This window comes from Aulostomus chinensis, chromosome 9, assembly GCF_037954235.1.
Source record: "Aulostomus chinensis isolate RoL2024-O1b breed Wild chromosome 9, RoL_Achi_v1.0, whole genome shotgun sequence".
In the NCBI taxonomy this organism is placed as follows: Eukaryota; Metazoa; Chordata; class Actinopteri; order Syngnathiformes; family Aulostomidae; genus Aulostomus; species Aulostomus chinensis.
In genome coordinates this window covers 3,782,726-3,802,781 of record NC_141328.1, presented here as the reverse complement: position 1 = coordinate 3,802,781, position 20,056 = coordinate 3,782,726, and the positions used below count along the sequence as shown (strand labels likewise).

Below are 20,056 nucleotides of genomic sequence, written 5' to 3'. Positions count from 1 at the left end.
TTTAGAAGAGCAACTCTTTAAAAGACCTGCACCAAAAATCACCCTCCAAAAACTCCACAAGCTTCTTCCATGTTTAATAAATTTGCATGTCTGCTATTCAAGGGCATCATTATAAATTCTCCACCCCGGCGACAAGATGTGACTAAATGTGATGCCTTTTCCCAAACCTGCTGCTCTCTTGCACAACACCAGGGCCCAGTCAGCCTCAATCATTTTCTCCAATGCTCCTGAAGGGGTTGATTGTATATTCAGGAGGTTTTACAGTGTTGGAACAGGGTCCCCACTCAGTCAAATCAAAGAGGGAGAGCAGGGATGCAGATGAGGCTGGAGACCAAGGATTGTTCTTCAGACACCAGCGGTCTCAGCTGCTCTCTGATAGGACAAAGAACGGCCTGATAGAGAAGTCGTCCCACTTCAAGAATAATTAATCATGGCGGGAAAGAAATCTCCAGTGTTGACCAGTGGAACTGTGATTGAACATATGCAGGTACCATGATTTCCTCCGCCATACGTTTTAAGGTCAGCCTGAAGTGCCACAACACCCCCCCACACCCTTGCAGTAATGTTTGAGGATGCAGAGCAAAAGAAAAAAAGGTGAGATAAGTAAAGGCAGCAAAAGACAATCGAGCACTATAGAAGGAGATGTTTGCAACATTAACAATAATGCTTAGACATTTATAAATGCTGACAATATGGCAGAAAAAAATAACTTTTTTTTTTTTTAGTTCAAGTCCAATTTTGACCGTATTCTTAACTCTGTCTCCAGTCCAATTCCTCGTCTGCTACTTTGGCTGCTCATCTGATCTGCTACTCATTTCAAACAACATCGATGGTTACTTTCACCTCTGCAGCTACGACGTCTGTAGCAGCACACACACACGCGCACACACACACACACACACACTCACACACTCTCACACGTCAGCTCTATCATACAGGCTCATCCAACACTTCTCAAATGCCAGCATGCTTGGTTTCATCTTCGCGGTAGTGATACTTGATCAGCGCTGCCTAGTTTTCAAATTTGATGTGAGCACTGCAAGCTGACCCCTTTGTGCTGGACCAACATCTGAATAGTAAAGTTGTCAGCTTGACGGGCCTCAGCCGTTATGCACGGCTCCAGACAGGACGAATGGAATCAGCCATGCCATTCCAGCTTAATAATCCCCCCCCCCCCCCCCCCAAACCGGTCAAAGCAGAAGGCCGTTCCCACTGATCCTAGATCTGCTCCACGTTCCAGGATGTGCTTGCTGATGGAGAATTGTTGGGTGGAGGTTCACTGAGGCAGTGAGGTGCTGGACCTGCTCTACTGTACTTGTCAAGTGTCATGAGAGAACTTTTGTTGTGATTTGGTGCCGTACAAACCAAATCGACTTGACTTGACTCTTCCACACACAGCAGGACAGTCGCGTCAGCAGCCATTTAAAGGTTTTCACTGCTGCGCATGGAAATTAGCAGCAAGGACAAGGGACGCCTGTCCATTACAGCAAAGCAGTTACTTTATAGGTGCAATGGTGCACACAAGCTGACTGACATATGAACACAAAGGTTCATTTTCCAGGACGATAGCTCAGGATGAACAGCTACAGACCTCAGAACAGATTGGAGTCATAATCGAGCCTCTAACAACAACGTAGTCGCTGGGCAGAAACTTTGAATCGGGTTCAACAATAATCCATAGCTGTCGGGAACCTCCAGTCTGAACCTACCCGCTGGTGCTGGTAGAGGAAGAGTCACTTCATGATTCAGCCTCTCAGCACCATGAATGACTGGGGAACATTCAGAGGCCATCTAGCAGAGTCTAAACCGGAGAGGTGGAAGGCCTGAATCACCAACCAACCGACATTCCTCTAATAAGAGGAGATTTTAGTGTCAATACAAGCAGAGCTGCAGTTCAAAAGGAAACCTTTAATATCTTCATAGCAGATTGACTCCCCCTTTATTTACTTGTGTATGTGTGTGTGTGTGTGTGTGTGTGTGTGAGCGAGCGAGCTGTGGAAAAAAGTTGGGCTCAATCTAATTGAGGGTCTAGCATAACACAAGTCTCAATAGGCCTAAAGCTCATTGCTCATCCTATCACATCTCAGCGCTCAGGAAGCCTAAGTGGGCTCTCTATTATGATGGATCGTACATAGAGATGTGGAAAAGCTGTGAAAATAATCCTCTACTCCTCTATTGATTGTTTTGGCGGGGTTCTATAAAAAAGACGTAGCACCTGTTAAGATGTCAAAAGTAAGCTTGAGCTCCAGCGTAGCCAGACGAGCGAGCAGACACGACGCTCCTCTCCAGAGACGATGTGATCAAAAATGTAAAGAGGCCTGCGTCCCCACTGAATCGGATAATATGTGTGACAGAAGTTTTTCTTTATTTGATGTCGAGACAAATGCTCAAAGCAGATGTTCCCCCAACTTTAAGAACGCCACGGCCCAAATCAGAGAATCTCCCGCGGCCGACACGAACCTTTAATCACATCAGAAATATTCTGGCGGCTTATTGGATTAATATGTTTAGTCTCCAGATGACGGCTTGCATGGTTTCAGGCCCTCGTTTGCTAGGACCTCAGAGTATAGGATACAGACAGGCAGGCCGTTGTCTTCGTGTGCAAAAGCACTTTGTGTGGTTGAGGTTTATTCTCCGTGAATAGTTTGCACCGCTTCACTTGCACCCAAATCTCTTACAAAAAGCACGAAGCGATGACAGCCACATTGCGTGGTGACGGCGTGAGCTAACATCTCCTGCCAGCACCTCAAAAATTAATGCCAGTAAAAAGTCCATAAGGATCTTTTTCATGTTGGTTGGACACACAAAATGTGCTGATTCAACAATGTAGTACTCTGGCCAGTGTTGCACTGCAGTAAAGAAATCTTTATTTTATTTTGTTATTTATTGACTACAGCTTCTTGAAATGAAATCCACTGCCAGAAAACTGGTTAAAGGCGAATAAAAGCACCCATGAGTTTAAGGTCCAGGAAACATCCCCGTCGTCCGTCAGGTTCATAGGTTGTTCAACGCAGAATTAATAAGCGCGACTGCGACAAGCTGCCGTTTCTCTCGCCGCCTCTGATGAGGCGTTCCATCAATCACCATCGTCCATCATTGGAGAAATAGGAACGAGTCAGACAGGTGAAGAATAGCTCGTGTTCCACTTTAAAAATGGTAAATGGGCTTCGATCGTATAGCGCCTCGCGTGTCTGGAGCGATGGAATCCACACGGTCTCTGGAGGACGATAGAAGTACTTCCTCTTATTGTACATGACGACCCCCCACCCCCCCCCCCCAGCCTGCAATACTTTCACTACCCACCAGGGGGCTGTAGACTCAACTAGCTTAGCAACGAGAAGCCAAACACATTAAAGATGATCCTCATTTGGTCTCTGAGGGTCCAGTCAGCGCATCAGAGTACTTACATCATAAACACGACTATATTTCATGAATTTATGTCATGTAATTATTTAAAACCCCATCAGAAACCCACCGGGGAGGCATTTATTATTCCATCTTATTTATTCTTGTTGAATCTTTTCCAGACCGTTCCTGGAGGTGACGTCACACGTGAGGGTCTAGGATGAACCTGTCTCTCTCCCGCTGTCAGACTACAGCAGACAGCAGCGATTGTTCTCTAATCCTGAAGTTATCATCCAAGTGAGTGAATCACATTCCAGAGCAGCAAATCACTCCTCCTTGCTGTAAAATGACGTGGAAGCTATGCACTGATTATCAGATGTATTATATCTTCTCTTAATCCTCCAAGGACACAGAGGGAATTAAAAAAAAAAGTAACCTTGGGGACTTCCTCCTCCTCAGAAATACATGCCACTGTGGGAAGTGGGAGATAAGATGACAAATAATTGAGGAGGGCCATCTAGACACTAGTGGAACAGAGAACCATCCATCTCTGAGGCTCTTCAAAAGAGATATTGGAATAATAACTCAAAGATTACCAGTATGACAGAGTAGAGTTTCTTCATTTCCTCACACGTCTTCGTCAGCGCCTGGAGATCCGTGTTGTATTGCTCAATCGCCGCCTGGGGAACAGACACCAGAACAGGGATTCCTTTAGTCATTCACCACTCAAACTGGCAATCACTCTCAGATTAATTCCACTGAATGTATTGGACAGAATTATCTAGTAAGTGGTAAAGTTTGTATAAGTGATTGCAAAGTATTCTGGCCACCTGCAATCATAACAAGCCCTGTGAATCCATGGAGCCCAGGAGCCACTGCAGAGAATAGCAGGGCTCCACTGAGCAGGCAGGAAGGGGCGTCTTAGTAACGCTTTGTGCTTTTAGTTGTTTATGCCATCATAAATTAAAATATGGTCTTTTTATTGTGAATCTGTGGGTGTTTTGGCTCAAATGTGATTCGGTTGAAACACGATGGTTCATGTCTGGTTAGCTTTGAGCACACAAACCACCGGTTGGTTTCTGTTGCAGTACGGCAGTTTGGCTTGTATGTTAACCAGCTCATTCACTATCGCTCACTGCGCTAAGCTAAGAGGCGTTCAAAGAGTACCCGGAGGAGTCAGCTCCCCGATGCCGCTCAGAGAAGGGAGGGTCATCTATCTTCATGTCTCGGTCTGGGGAGGATCGACAATAAGAGTACCCCCCCCCCCCCAACCCAAAATTGGCATGTTTTTCCTCTCACCATCTCCCGCCGCAGCATCCAGTGTTTGTTTGACTCATCCGGCACCTCAACCTTTCTCATTATGCAGACTTTTTGCTACAGTATATTGACATTATTATGTTTCTAGCTTGACTCTGGTCATAATTACTACAGCCAGCAGAACACTAGCGTGTCAGTAAAAGCATCGTTTTTCTGCATTTGCAGTTGCACCTGGTGCAGAGATCAGCATTCAGGGAACGCAGGTTTCCTGCGGGTACTTCTTCTGTGCACGTTCTATCACATACATGCAAAATGCAAAGAGCCGGATCGGTTGCCTGTGTGGTTTTGAGAGTAAAATTTGTAAAATTAATGTAGTAAAGGGGGCTGCACGGTGGTGCAGTGGTCAGCACTGTGGCCTCACAGCAAGAAGGTTCCGGGTTCGAGTCCCGGCTCGGGCACGGGATCTTTCTGTGTGAGTCTCCATGTTCTCCCTGTTCCTGTGTGGGTTCTCTCTGGTACTCCGGCTTCCTCCCACAGTCCAAAGACATCAAGAGGGGATGAGTCTGATTGATACTCTAAATTGACCGTAGGTATGAATGTGAGTGTGAATGGTTGTTCGTCTCTCTATGTTGGCCCTGCGATGGACTGGCGACCTGTCCAGGGTGAACCCCGCCTCTCGCCCGTTGATGCTGGGATAGGCTCCACCCCCCCGCGACCCTTAACGTGTAGGAATAAGCGGAAGATGACGATGGATGGATGGAATGTAGTAAAGGCTCATTATAATTTATTCTGTTGGTATTGCGGGCTGATCGTGTGTGAGGTTTTTTATATGCATGTTCTCCGTCCTTGCTGGTTGTTCTGACACTTTCAGAATGAACAAATATCCACTTTGCTGGTGGGGAATAGTACAGTTTTACATTTCTGCATAACACAGCAAAATGTTAAAAAGTTATTTCACCCAAAAGGTTCAATTAAGCCTTTAATTACTCACAGTTCAGTGTCTCTGACTCAGGAAGATGAAGCTCCCCCGACAAACACACACGACTTCTAAATGTCTGTAGAACTCAGAAAATGCCAGCCACATATTTCTGGCTTGAAGCAAATGAAGACACACAACGAAAGGAAAAAAAAAATAGCAAAACTGTCCAAAATGTCCATTTACAGACTGTCAGAGAACCAATCAAGCAGGACCAAGATAGAAAATCTACAGACTCACAGAAGTAGGCTGACACGCCGAAAACAAACAAACACACACACAAAAAAGATGAAAATGTATTTGGCAATAATGAACCTTGGAGTGGTTTAATAGTCGGGATGATTGTGTCAAGGCCTGCTGGGGGGGCACAAATATCAAAAACTACAAATAATGTATTCCTATTGTTTTACATCCCTAGTGATGGTAATACCCAATAACAGTAGAGGAGAGGAAAACCACAAACTGATGTAAACAGAGCAGGATGCAAACAAAATAATAATCAGACATTTTGTCTTCGCATGAACACGAAGAGACCTGAACACAGTCACCTTCAGGTCTCTGGAGAAGTTCGCCTGAGAGCCGGCAAGTCGCTTCTTGGAGGTTTTTCCATACTGGATGACTTTCTGCAGTTCATTCGTCAAGACTGAAGCAACACACACACACACACACACACACACACATTGGTTACCATCCATCATATGTGACCACTGTAGCAAATAGCTGCTTTAAATCAGCCGCTGTCGTCTGCGTGATGGTGTGAAGTGCTGTATTTGTGCTTGTGGCAACTGCGTGTAAGTCATCATGTAGACAGTATATTAGATGGAGGTTCCTTTATGCTCTAGATAATGAGATCATGGTTCTTCAAAATAGTACAGTGAAGCTACTACTGCAGAAAAAGCAGGTACTATTGCACTGCTGTTTGTCATGAAAAGGAGGGTGAGTGTAAGAGGAATGTAACACTCTGGGCTCGGTAGTAAATGAGATCTACTCACCGTCTATTTCTGCGGTGAGGCCTTTGATGGAGGCTACACACGAGAAAGAAAACACTCAGTCACGAAGAAAAAACATTTCACTTTTTTCAGATTTTTCTTTTTTTTAAATCAAATCTTGGTTAGCAAATACCTCCTGGGACAGTTTCAAATTCTGCCAACTCGTGAGTAAAAGCGGCCAGTCGGGGCTCATGCAACATGATCTGCTCCACAAGGGCATGGAGCAAGGTGAACTTCCTGTCCCCCCCACGGAGCTGGGAGAGCTGTGGATGGAGAGAACACACCATGAAAGAATGACAAGCACTGAACAAACATGTGGTGAGCTGCCGCATGGTGAAAAAAAGAGTCACAACATAAAGAAAAAAACGATATAGGGCTGGACGGTATGGCTGCAGAAATGCAGCTTCCTCAGCGAAGGCCAGAGACAAAGAATAGGATACCAATGCTCCGTGAACACCTACAGCAACATTGCTTCCTTTTTTTCTTTCACCTTCACCTTGGATTTTCCACCCTAAACATTCACGTGAAAACTCTTCCATTAGAAACTGAATGCCAAGCCATTCTATTTCAGTGTTTGTTTGTTTTTTAGGTATGTATTTCATTTGTATTATTTCATTAGAATTTGTTGCAGCAGGAAAACGAGTAGCAGCAGGAGCTGCGACTTCTTTTTATAATGTATTTATATCAAGTTGTAATGACAACTCTGAAATGCAGGCCGCGTTGCATTCACGGCGCCACATAATTGAAATGCAAGAGGGACCTCTCTAATCCTGGGTTAGATTTTTTTTTCTAGGTTATGTTGTTTACCAATTTAAGGCTCAGGGCAGCCTCTGAGGGGGGATGTACAACACGCATGGACAAAGAATTGATGCAGAAAAAAGGAAGGAAAAAAAAAAAAGAACCCAAAAAAGATCTAAGATAACTTCAATGCATTTTCCTTGCAAGAAGTCGACCATTAATTTGATGAGAATCCGTCGTCTCAGGCAGCAACAGTTTACTCTTCTCAATTAGACCACACCTCTGAGGGAACTCAAGGCCTCGGCTTCATTAACTGGAGCAGAGGACATTTTATGTCTGTGCCCCTTAAACCTTCCCAGCAGAGGGACTTGCACACAAAAGAGTTGTTCAAATTAAATTCAGAGGAATGTGTATATATATATATATGGGGGGGGGGGCTGTAAAACTTATTCATCCAACAGTTACTGGGCCACAAAGCAAAGAAAATGTACTTGTACACTCTCCTGTAAAGAGTGAGTGGATGGCTCTCTCATTCCTGCCCAGTCGATTCACCGACTTGATTCAGAGAAATACCTGACGCGACCACGGCCTCTTGACGTTATGTCATGAGGTGTTTAAATCAGCACCAATCCAGCGTCAGTGAGGATCCTTGAGCGGTGGAGACATGGAACCCCATGTTCAGCAGCGGAGTCCTCTGCTCAGCTGTAGCTGAAACACTTGGTTGGGGTTGTGAGAGACCACGCTGCACTCAAACGCTGTCTCCCACATCAGGAGCAAAAACCACTGGGCAAGTTGGCAAAACGCAGCTTTATAAATGGAGCCTGGACACCCAGCTGCAAAGTCTGGTGTTTGTTGGTATCAGCCGCCAACGGTAACCATGCATGGCTTAGAGGAACCGCGGAATTCATGTGTCCACCACAAAAAAGGTTCCTAACACATTCCTACTGTCATTGTTTCCCAGGTGCGGCCACATAAAGCAGTGTTGAAGTATTTTCTGTGAGAATGACCTGAAATATACAGTGACTACAGCCAACAGCTGGTTAGCTTAGCATAAGATATGAACATACTCATATAAGTAATGTAAGTCAGTCAGACGTGAAGGACTCACCTCATATGTATGCACGTTTATTGCCGCCTGTGAGAAGTTAGGTCAACAACAATTAAACAAACCAGAGTCCACGTTCAGAGTCGGGATGGAGCAAGGTGGGCTGGTTCCCGTCCTTATGCTAGGCTAAGCTTTAACAGATCTTCATCTTCTCATCCAAGCCTTGGAAAAAACACTCAGCCTTTGCTGGCCTCACGCTTGGAGCAGTTTCATTTTTCTTCGGTGAAGCCAGGCAGTGATTCAAATCAGACAACTGTCAAAATGTCTGTGTCAAAACCCAAATGGACCTCGGCAACAGGAAGGACACGAGAGAGGAAATTAAAATGAAGATGCAGCGAAGCCCTGGTGTGTATATCAATGAGTAGTCTATTAGCCCCTTCAGTCAAAGGTCAGGCCACACCGGTGGAGTCATACCTTCGCTAAGGAGGACAGGCGGAATCCCTTGGCCTTTTCCTTCCCGGCGTTCTCATTGAGGTAATTGCCGATGGCGAGGAGGTACTCCAGCACGGACACGAGCGACCCGCAGTTGTGCAGCTGCGTGCACATTCTGATCTTCTGGTTAATCAGCTGGAAGACAAACACAGAGGCACAGAGCAAAGTTTGGATTGTTCTGTAATCCAGCAGCAGGCTGCCTCTTGAATTAATTTCTCCACACAACAATTTTGTGAAATTTAAGTAATAGGGCCGGCGCGTGTCCGGGGGTTCTTTGTGCTGTCAAAGTGTGGACTAAAATAGCTGTAGGCTGTAGCATTTTACTTTGTAAACAGCCATCTCATAACTCCTCATTTGACCCTATGAAATGAATAATCAGGGCCTTGTTGTTTGGGGAGATTATTATTTGGTATGCAATTGTGTCAAGTACAAATATCCCTCTAGAATAACACACAATTTCCCTGTTTAACCAGCAGAAAACAGATCCTGTTGAATATGGATAGGAACTGTGCTGGAAAACAGTTTTTCTACCAGTGATGCGTTGGAGGAAATAGGGAATTTAACAAAGACCAAGATCCAAACAAGGTCCATGCCAGCCAGCAACAACACACCACCATATGCTCCTGTTTGAGGAATGATTTCCCAAAACCATCCAGAGGGAGAACCTCAGGGACACAGAGGACCAGACACCCAGCTACGTTGTATAATCTGGTTGTGTACGGAACCATCGGAGCCATTGGAACCATCGCGGCATCTAACGGGTGTGAAAGAAGGTCGGTTTTTATGATCCTGCTGATCCCCACATGAGCTCCTGGACCAAAGCGCATTCCCCGTGTCACTATTACTTTGGTTTAATTCCACAGAAAAGCGCATCAGTGGGATGATCGACCCCTGGAACGGACCGGCTCCACGTGTAACACGACTGTGGCTGAAAGCTGCTACACCGGCTCTCTTCCTTCTACCCGTCTGAAGCGGGGGGGGGTTCATAAATATAAATCTCTGGATGTCTGCACCATGGTGCCAATATGGAAGGAAATATAGACGCAGATTTTTTTTCAGCTGTGATGTTACAGTGCCGAACCTGTTCAACTCCAAACATCCGCACCGGCGTGATTAGGTTTTAGTGCCGCCAGGGAGAGTCTGGTGTGTGAGGACAAGCAGAACTCCCTCCTGTTACTGACGGAGTTAAATAACATTTCGAGGCTCGGCCACTTGATGTTTCTCCTATTTACAGAGCCGGGGGGATGTGCCTGACAGAAGGCAGAGAGGACAGCTGGAGGAGAGATTTGCTTAGTTGGACTAAATGTGTTGTGGATCACTGACTGCACCTTTAAGTCTGCCTGCACCTTTGTTGGGGAATCAAAGAATATATATAAGATATAAAATATAAGAGAATTTTTCAGCAGAGGAGACTCCAGCCTCTCCGTGTGTGAGTACGTGTGGCACAATCACGCCGTTTAGTGGATTAGAAAGCAGCGTGCCTTTATCACAAAATCTGTCCATGCAAATATCAATGTCTGATTGATAAATAGATTTATTGATTAAAAAAAAAAAAGCCTGAGTTACGGTGCAGTATAAATAGGAACATATTGAAGTAAATTGAAACTTAAGGAAATTGCTCATCTTTCTTGTCAAACCATCTGTGCAGCAGACAATATGTTTGCCTCTGTGTTTTAGACATTGAAAAATGATAGTCACAGTCAATGGATTACAGTGCCATCATTCTTATTCGCTGTTTCTCTTCATTGTCAGGCGGCGAGCAGACAAGAGATTAGGACTGAAGCACTGACGCTGAAAGAAACAGAAGCTTGTGTGAGAATCACACGGAAAGTTTTTTTTTTAAAAAAATAAAAAAAGCGAGCGTTGCTGGGAGGTGTACGAGTGTGGCTGCAATATCTTCACACCCTGCAGTCCCCAAAGCCAATAAACAATAATCCTCTTAGAGGAGTGTTAATGCTTAGTCTGCCTACTGATCAGCCTGAAATGTTCATTATTGTATGATGATGCTAGCAGTAGTTTAGATTTTATTTTAATTATGGTGATGCTGTTTTCACCTGTACTCGTTTCTTGAAGAGAGTCTGAGATTTCTTTCCTTCGCCTGTGAAAACACCGAAGTGGATTTTTATTGGGTTCCTGATGAAAGTTAAAACTTTGCATGCTATACACCACCCACAGAAAGATGGAACTTGATTTGATTAAGGTCTTTTCTTCTCCATCAAATGAAGAGAGGTGTCTTTAAGTGGTTCTGATGCCTCCCTGTTTTGAGGACCATCAAACAGAATAGAAACCACTTCCAACGTAAAAACCCTAACAGGATGGAAAAAGCTTTCATCTATTAAAGTGATACTTCACCCCAAAAAGTGGGGTTTTTTTTGCCTTTCAAGTGCTCACAAATGAGTTTCTTGTGCTCACAAATATGTCTTTCTGTTGTGTCACATCTTTGCAACCCCAGGAGAGCAGGAAGAGCCAGCCACGTCCACTTAGCTTGAAGCTAATAGCCACTCACAGCTAACGACAGCAAAACCTTCTACAAATGTCGGTGTACAAACCAGGGATTGCATCATCACCCAGGTACACTTTGATTTGAGTTAAAAACCATCCAACTCCAAATCTTCCGGTTTGATGGTCTTTCACCGCACCGCCAAGTGCGACCAGCTGTTACGTTCGGTTGAACGACTTCGCTAGCGTGCATTCATGGTAGCCACAAACTTGAAGGGTGATGGTTTCCTTGTTTGTTTGTTTTTTAGCTAAAATCAAAGTGTTTCTGAGCGTACAGCTGGATAAAGAAGACGTGAATTTTACCAGACGATGCGCTCGAGAGTTTGTACGTCTTATTGACAGCCTCCATCCGTTAGCTCCAAGCTAAGTAAAAATGGCCGGCTCTCACTATGTTCTGAGGTCACAAAGAAGTGACAGAGAAGAGAAAAACATTTGTTAGCTTAAGACACATATTTTTGAGTACTTGGAAGGCAAAACTGAAAATACCCACTTTTGTGTGTGTGTGTGTGTGTGTGTGAAGTATCACTTTAAGAGAAGTTTGTTTCCAAGACAGTAGGCTGTTCTCTCCCAGCCTGTGTGGGAGGGGCAGGCTCTACATCCACCCGCCACCTGATCTGACCTTTGATTTGACTGTGTAGGTGATGGAGTAAACTCACGGGCTGCAGGTCGTTCATGCTGATGGGGAGCTCTCTCAGAGTCAGCAGCAGGTCCAGTTGCGTGCTCAGGCAGGGGATGTTGCACATCTATATCAGGGAAAAGATCCCGATAAGCCATGTGTATGTGAGAGGAATCGCATCATCCCACATTTCCATGTGTTTACTCAGAATCATCTAAAAAGCAGCGCTGCCGGGAGATGCCGTGGGGAGATTGAGTCACCGGACGGCTGCGGCTTGTTCCAACAGACTCAAATTTATCTCAAACCAAAGTAGAGCGCTGCAGGCCTGTGGAGAGACTGATTCAACAAAGAAAGTGAAAGCTTGACACATTGAAACGATTGGCTGAGCTGCCTAGTCAACCTTTGTGTCGTTGCTAACCTCTAATAAATCATTCCACATTGTCAGATTGTCTCGCTCATGCTCAGGTAGCTGCTCTCAAAAGCCAAAGGGCACTTTCTCTGACGGATGGTTGAGGCAGGATATTAGGATTCATGTTAGGAAACGAAATCATGAAAACATTTTGCTTTTTCTGGGATTAAATGGCCCAAAATGTGTCAGTCTCCATCATCTCCTCTTGTCACATCCACTGACACATTTTACATTTGTAATGGGGAGTCAGATCACACCGATTTCATGCCAAGGTAACACCGTTATAATTTCATCCCTCCTGGGCTAAAATTGCATTGACACGTTGAGTTTGAAGTCATCACAACCTCAGATATTATGCTGACATTTTGTCAGTTTTTTTAATCAGAAAGCACAGTGTCTTAACGACAGGATCGCTTTTTTTTTCCTAGTCTGTTTTGAAACAGCGATCACACAGTCATATTTACCCTGAAGCCTTTGTTATTGGATGAATGTTATCATGCCTTCCCTCCTCTCGTTTCTGTGCATGCATTTCAAGGAGTATTATGAGGCCTCTTTGGACCGAGAGGATATGTGCTATGGGCTGTTAGCGTGCTACGATCAGAGGTCGCGGCCGTTTCACAAAGTTCGGTGAGGTCAGGTTGGCTGTGTTGCTGGGATTGTGCTTCAAAAAAAAAAAAAAACCAGAGCTCAAACGTTCATCGGTTACTCTGACGTCTCTGGGGTCTAACATTTCCTGATGATACCAACATGAATGGACCTGCTGAACATTAAAGCTTTCTTTTTGCCAAGGCGGCACGAGCAAAGATGATGTTCCCCCGAAAACGTCGGGATTAAAGAATTCATGCTTTTGTGTTTTTCTCTCAGAGAGAAAGAGACGCTGCCTTTCAATCAGGCAGCCCGGTGACACCTTTCAGTGGGATCACTTGTGAAATCGATTCGTAATGGCTGACATTTCTATTTTTATTTCAGTGCAAACCAAAAAGAACGATTGAAGAGGGGATGTAACGCACTTTCATAGAATTTTGGAGTCCCGCACTCACTTATTTTGCTTCAGTGCTTTGAGCTCTGAAGCAAACGAGCTCTGACCTTCTGGAAAATGTTGCTCGTACGTTAAAATGAGGTTGGTTTTGTTTCAATATGAGCTGGATATTTTAGTTCCGGCGCAGAAAAACATTACCGTTAAACAGTTACCCAACAAAAATCTGACCGCGAATGAACGCGAGCTTCACGTTTGCATCCGCTGCACTTGAAGAACAAGACAATTCTCAGCAAGTAGGGATTTTTAGAGTCGCTCAAGTGAAGAAGATGTTAACGGGTGAACTAAACCTTTCTTAGCTGCCAGTCGAAGCATCAGGCATGAGCTCTTCGTACTGCAAGAACGAGCTGTGCAGCACGCAGCGTGGCGTCCCGCAAAGCCTGTTTTGAATGATCAGATCCATCTTTAGGAAAAGGTCAGCGCTAATATATTGATTTACTTCTTAAATGGTATAAAAGTGTGCACTCAGATGAACTCCTGCTGACACCCTGAGGGAGAACTGACTGAAAATCAGACTGAAGGTTGAAAGTCTGATACATTTAGTGGGGGACTCACTTGATTTGACGTAATAACAATGCTAAAAAAAAAAAAAAAAAATGGAAGATTCATTAAAAAGATGTGTCAGCTCTTTCATTTTCTTTAATAATTTAGTGGATCTCAGAGAGGCAAATGAGAAACCCCTCAAAGCAGCCAGCAGTCACCTCTAATCTTTGGAGTTTCACTCGACGACATTTCAGTTCTTAATGAAATATTTGAATACCTGCTTCAGTCGGCAGGGCTAAAGTGGACCAATTGTGATGTCTTTTTGCCGGGTGGCAACATGCCAGCATTCAGCTAAAATTGCGTTTTGGAATTCAAAATAGCCGATTTGTGTGAGTCCTGGAGAGCCGAAGAGTTCTTAAGATGGGAAGTTGGAACTACGAGGACCGAGAGGAGGTCACGTGTCACAAGAGCTGTTGTTGCCCGTTCTGGGTTGTCAGAAACTGCTCGTCTGAAGACGGGCATTGAATGAGTTTTTGGCTCTATGTCTCAGATAAACACCTCAAATTTGGGGAAATGTGCTCATTTGCCACGTTCTCCAGAGCCAGACAAGAAGATACCTGCCCTTCTCTCCTCTGCGCTGCCTTCTCGACACACAGAGAACAGCTGACTGCTAGTTAGCTTAGCACAAGGAATGGTAATGGATGGGAAGTGTTAGCATACCTCTGTCCGGTTATGAAATAGTCTGTCCTGATCTTTGCGTGTGCATTTTTCCTGCTACTGTATCGATACTCCAGCCTCGAGTAGTGATTCTGTATTTCAGATGATGTCATGGCAGCCATAATTCAGCGCAAGTACACAACTGTACAACTTTGAAAATATCATGACAAAAAGAATTGACTTTAGAAAGTTTGAATTAAAGCACTCAACATGGACAAGTATGCACACGCACATGCAATCAAATGACTCTGCAAGTTGTACTTTCAGCTGTGTTCGGAAATGTTCAGCAGGTTGTCACAGGTGTAGCATACAGTATCATGACATGGTGATAAAATCGTCTGGCGACGCAGGTATGGTGACATCAGCCCTGCTGGTGTCATCAACGTCGGCCCAGGTATGTCTTGGGGGCGAATGCCAAGATAAAATAAAAACCGTCAGAAGCAGAGTTTAATTCAGGCTGCTGACAGTGCTGCAGTGGTGGTGCTTGTCAAATTGATTTTTAAATGCTGACATTTTTATTTTATTCTGTTTTGTAAAAATGAAAGGCGGTTGATTGGAAACAAGACTTCGGTGCAAGTCAGAAAGAACTGCTGAATATTGGATGCAACACATTTCAATACGTTCCTGCTCTCACTCGCCTCACGGAGTCGTCCCGAGGTCCACCTTCCATTACTTTTGTAGCAGTTAGATCAGGTTACCTTAGGTTCCCCATACACTCCCACCCAATTCAACCACAAAGCCACATCTGAGTGTTGATGTTTCCCCCTAAACAGAGACAAGCCCCTCGCACCCTAGAGGAGGGTTGCGTCACTGTCCCGCTTCCCAGCCCTGATGAGTCTGCATTTCTGATTTAGTGGCATTCAGGCAAACTGCTGTCAGCCCAACACAGTTGGCAGCACATGACGCTTCTATAGGCGCTGCCACCCTCTCGTGTAAAATCCCTTATGCCTGGTGTCAGATATTCCTCAGAGACCCTGTGGGCTGATCCTGCTGTTCATCTCTTATCCCTTCAGCAGCTTTTATCCAACCACACACGGGTCGCAACACCCACGGGGTGTGAATGAAGGCACAGGTGAGCCAAGACTCAAAAATGTATCTGAGGAAAGTCCCACACCAGCAGCAGATGCAGGAGTAGCGCACCTCCAAGGTTTAGGTCAGGATTCAGCAGAATAAGGCTGCACTCTTCTGCTGAATCCCAGGAGAAGATTCCAGTTAACATGGAGAATTAAAGCGTGTACCTCCATCATGTACTGGTCCACAATATGCAGCTCTGCTTCATGTCCTCTGTAGGACTTAAACATCTCCACATCGTCCAAAGTGGGGACGTACCTTGAAGACAAAAACAAAGGCGACGTCAGTGGCCATGATGCCGAGCATTGCTCCGTCTTTGTTGTTGATTTTGTGAGGAAAACCATGCAGGTACGTTGGAGTCGTCAGGAGAGGAGGAGTGGTGGTTGTGGCGCCAGAAAACTACCTCGGCTTCTCATAAATTAGAATAGAGCAAACCAGGAGCAAGCGGTTGATCGATGCTAGCAGCGCGCACATGAAGGTCAAGGTGGCAGAAGCAGCTTTTGACTGGAAAAACGCAGGATTGAAATACTTTGTGAGTATTTGGGCCTAAAAATTGTTATTGTTCTGTTTCCCCAAAATGAGAATTTTTCCGTTTCTGCGATAGCGTCCATGTCATGTGACCTTGGGACTCCAAGGCAGTCCTGGCTGTGTTGGACTGGAAACGCAGGACAGGCTTTTCTTCTTGTTGCCTCCAGTATTTTCTGTGATTGGCAAATTAATAGATTTCGTCAGATACCACAAAAATGCAACATTTTTGTGCTTCTCCAAAGCTTTTGTGTCTCATCGGCTGCAGGGACTCCAAATCAGACTGGAGCAATCGGACACGCCGACTCGACATCATTTTTTTTTCAGTAGCGTCAGTGCCATGTGACCTAGGATCCCAAATCTGTGCCAGATGTTAATAATAGACAGGAAATATAGGATACACCTCTATGTGTTGCATGTCATTGTCTCTTGCATACTTCTTGTTTTTCCAATATGGCGCCAGATTAAAAACGCGTGATAAGAACCAACTTCACTTCCGACAGAAACCATTTCAGGAGGAAAAAATGGGATTCCAACACACACACACACACAAAAACCCCTCAGGATCAGGACTAAATCTAGATGTTGTAGCGTTTGATCTGGTGCGGTTTATTTCTGAATTGAGGAGATGAAAACAAGTCAGAATAATTATTTTCACTAAGTTAACGGTCCAGGGCAGGAGCTCCTCGCCGTGGCACGGCTCAGCCGACGCGCTACAAGGGTGCTGTCTGCTCCTTGTCTGCACACTTGACTTTCTTACCATCTGAAAGACGCCACTGCGCCCCGTTGTAGGATATCAGATCTACATATAGATCCATTTTAAATATTTAAGATACTGAAGTCTTTCTTTCCAGGACGCACATTTCCACACGTTGACCTTTGCCCCTTTAAGCCATCGCTGCTCTCAGGCTTCCGCCCTGCGCCATCGCACTGATTTCCTGAGGCCTGTGTGGTGATGCCGGTGATTAAAAGCCAAGTAGCCCTGATGGTACTCGTCAGCTTCTATAAAGTGGCGAGGAGCTGATGGGACCAGCCATTTTCTCCGTGCGCTTGTCTTAAATTGAACTTCCTCTCACTGTCATTTGCTGGCGTTCTGAACTGAAACCGAAGGCGTTCACTTTTTCATGAGCCTGCCTTTGTGCCACTGGAGTAACACCGGTCATTAATATTGCAGCATCTATTGGGAGTGGTTCTTTCAAGATTGTATTCCTCAGGCCGACGCAGTGGCGCATTAAAATATATATTATGTTTTCATAGAATAAATAAAATCCGCCACACAGTACATTAGATCACTCCTGCCTTCCAGGAGGTCAGCATCCAAAGCCACTGAGTTAACTGCCAGTAAGAATCTTGAAGCATCTTACCCACTTTCAGTGTTTATTCCTGAGGGCATGTCAATAGTTTCTATCTCCGCAAATAACCCGGGATAAAATTTTTATTGCTCAGATGCTGTGGTAAAAGGTTCTGGCATCTGCTCTTTAGTATTAGGACGCTGTGAAGACTGCTGTGCAAACTTGTGTCTTCCTCACAAGAACTGACAGTGATTCCCTCGCTGTCTTCGTCATGACTGCGCCGCGCATCTCTTCATTTGCAAATCTGATAGTTTCTGTTTTGTTTTTTTTGTCGTTGTCTCTCTCTCTCTACCCCCCCGCAAGTGAAAACTAACAGCAACAGCTTCCAGACTCTGGCACAAAAAGTCACTCACCTCTCAGCTTGCTGTCACACTATGAGGAATGAATACAAATCAGTGTGTTTTGGCACGGAGTCGTACCTCCTCATAGAGGTGATGTGCTCAACCGACAGGCCTCCATCTTCCTCATTAACAATGAACAGTTTGTCCTTCAGCTCTCCTGGTTGCACTGGAAAACTTTTGAGGAAAATGTCTGGAAGAACAATAGATTTGAAAAAGTCAACACACTCAGTGGTACATGAAAGCTTTCCGCTTGACAGATAGTCCTCTTATCCTGCGATGAAATGACTCAAAAAGCATTCTGAAGACAAAGGGCCTTTTGCTTAATTACGTCCTCTCAACTACCGTAGGGAAATGCACGAATTAGCATTCTATCAAGTCAAAGCTGATGTGGATTTTTTCCTTCCTTTTTTGCTTTACAGGCGATGTCTCTATAGAGGAGTGTGAGAGGAATCCAAGGGAAGGCTGCTGCAGGAATGTTAGACATGTATGTGAATATTTACCTCCGCCAAGGAGGTTGTTAGCGCAATTTGTCTGTCTGTCCGTCCGACAGCTGAATCAGCTACCAGACCAGTTCTCACAAAGGTCGGGGGAAGTGTGTATCAGGAGAGACGAACGGACCCGCCGGGGCTAGACCACATATTAGCAGCCAGAGCTGCCTTCTGGTTTATTCTTCTCTCCCTCTCTCTCTTCTTTTTTTTTTAGGTGGACCTTGCCAGAGGTCAGAAAATGAAATCAATAACTGATCAGTCTGGCTCCATTAGACACGTGAAGTTCTCCGTGACAGCGCCGCTCACAGCTGGTTATGTTGTTGCTTTGCAAAAGGACCCAACAAACCAGACTGAAGAACTGGAGGTCGGTGGCTCAGGAGCAGCCATCGCAGTCTTGAGCTCAACTGAAACTGATCAATGTGACTTCAACTGCACAGCTTTTGACCAGATTAAAAAAAACAACAAAACCAGAAAAAGCGAGTTCAGAGCTCATGTTCATGCTGCAAGGCTTTGGGGTTTCAGTTGGACTGGGAAGACAGAACACGTATGACGTTTCCAGTTGGACGTTTCAAACCGGGAGACGTTCCCCTGCGGTTCGACGTGGAGGTCAAACACCGATGACGTCCAGGTTTGATCTTTTCTGTGTCGTGCCGTGTCACCTCTGGCGTGTTGTCGTGAGACCAGGTGGACTCGCGTCCAGGTGACTATCAACGAGTGGGAAACGCCTCACTTCAAGATTTCTGATTCAAGGCAGCAGCTTGTTTGGTGTCTGAACACAGTCTGCAGACTCGGAATGATGGTGTGAATTTGCTAATCAGCTGCTGGCCCGACTTCACACTGACACGACACGATTTTGCTTTCATCATCCAGGACTCATCAAAAGCAATGACGCATACTTCCCAAAATGTGAGCTCTCCTGTTTGTAAAGGCGGCGGCGGCGGCGGCGGCATTGTTCCGCCGGATCATCAAACTGATTAACTCATTATGAAGTGAATTATAAATGAGAAGAGTTCGAATGGTGACGCTGTAATCAACACATCGCTGAACCTTGACACCGACTCTGTTTTTCTCCCTCCAGGATCAGAAGCTTTTATGTCACTTTTTCAAATGCTTTTCAAAACATTGCTGAGCGCCGGCGTCCTGCAGGATGAGGGCTGTTTGAAACAACCACAGACGCACAAGAGCGAATCAAGCCGGCGGTTGATTGGCACTCAGACAAACTGGGCATCACCCTCACAAATTAGAGCGCAGCCACAGGAACACTTTTAATCATCTAATGACATTTCCCTTCTTGAATAGGCAGCGAGCACCGGGTCTCTCCTGGTAAACAAACCCTCTTTGAAAGGCTCCTGCCTTTAGAAATGGACCGTCAACACTGAAGCCCCTCCAGCCCTGGATGACTTGCTGCTGTAGGCCAGGAGAGGAGGAGGGCTAAGATGTCCCCTGAAACACCTCTGCAAATTTCCGCTGGGCAGGTTCTGCTGGTCAAAGGCCAGCGTCACCTCCCATGAACGCCATGGGTGGTTTGTGTTGACCCGGTTGGGTCCATCAGCAGCTGAGACGTTGCTCCTCAGCTCTGATGCTTTTGTTTTTGTTTTTATTTGTTTTAAACAGCTAAGAGCTGAAGAAGAGAGCAGAGTTGTGCGTCAGACAATAGTCCTGTTTTTTTTTGTTTTG

The 20,056-nt window shown here is 45.2% G+C and overlaps 1 protein-coding gene and 1 long non-coding RNA gene across 10 annotated transcripts in view; one reads left to right on the top strand and one right to left on the bottom strand.

The window, feature by feature from the left end:
- The window catches only part of LOC147255450 (uncharacterized), a 32,056-nt gene that overhangs the window by 3,079 nt on the left and 8,921 nt on the right, over positions 1-20,056 (bottom strand). For 2 of the 4 annotated variants that reach the window (XM_086213178.1, XM_086213180.1), the window contains 8 exons: positions 17,970-18,081; positions 15,841-15,931; positions 11,998-12,084; positions 8,825-8,977; positions 6,701-6,830; positions 6,571-6,603; positions 6,127-6,221; positions 3,942-4,025 (listed from right to left, as the gene is read on the bottom strand). In XM_086213178.1, the coding sequence (XP_086069304.1) occupies positions 3,942-4,025; positions 6,127-6,221; positions 6,571-6,603; positions 6,701-6,830; positions 8,825-8,977; positions 11,998-12,084; positions 15,841-15,931; positions 17,970-18,081 (785 nt within the window). Of the gene's footprint in view, positions 1-3,274; positions 3,817-3,941; positions 4,026-5,593; positions 6,222-6,570; positions 6,604-6,700; positions 6,831-8,824; positions 8,978-11,997; positions 12,085-15,840; positions 15,932-17,969; positions 18,082-20,056 lie in introns of those variants that run through there. The other 2 variants (XM_086213179.1, XR_015117838.1) reach the window with 2 other exon arrangements.
- LOC147255451 (uncharacterized) overlaps positions 1-20,056 on the top strand; it is a 65,864-nt gene that overhangs the window by 41,075 nt on the left and 4,733 nt on the right. Inside the window, exons 5-7 of one of the 6 annotated variants that reach the window (XR_015117844.1) lie at positions 3,528-3,642; positions 18,594-19,285; positions 19,458-19,949. This is a non-coding gene — a long non-coding RNA (uncharacterized LOC147255451). Of the gene's footprint in view, positions 1-3,527; positions 3,643-9,318; positions 9,616-9,705; positions 9,768-10,594; positions 10,649-18,310; positions 18,348-18,593; positions 19,950-20,056 lie in introns of those variants that run through there. The other 5 variants (XR_015117840.1, XR_015117843.1, XR_015117842.1 and 2 more) reach the window with 5 other exon arrangements.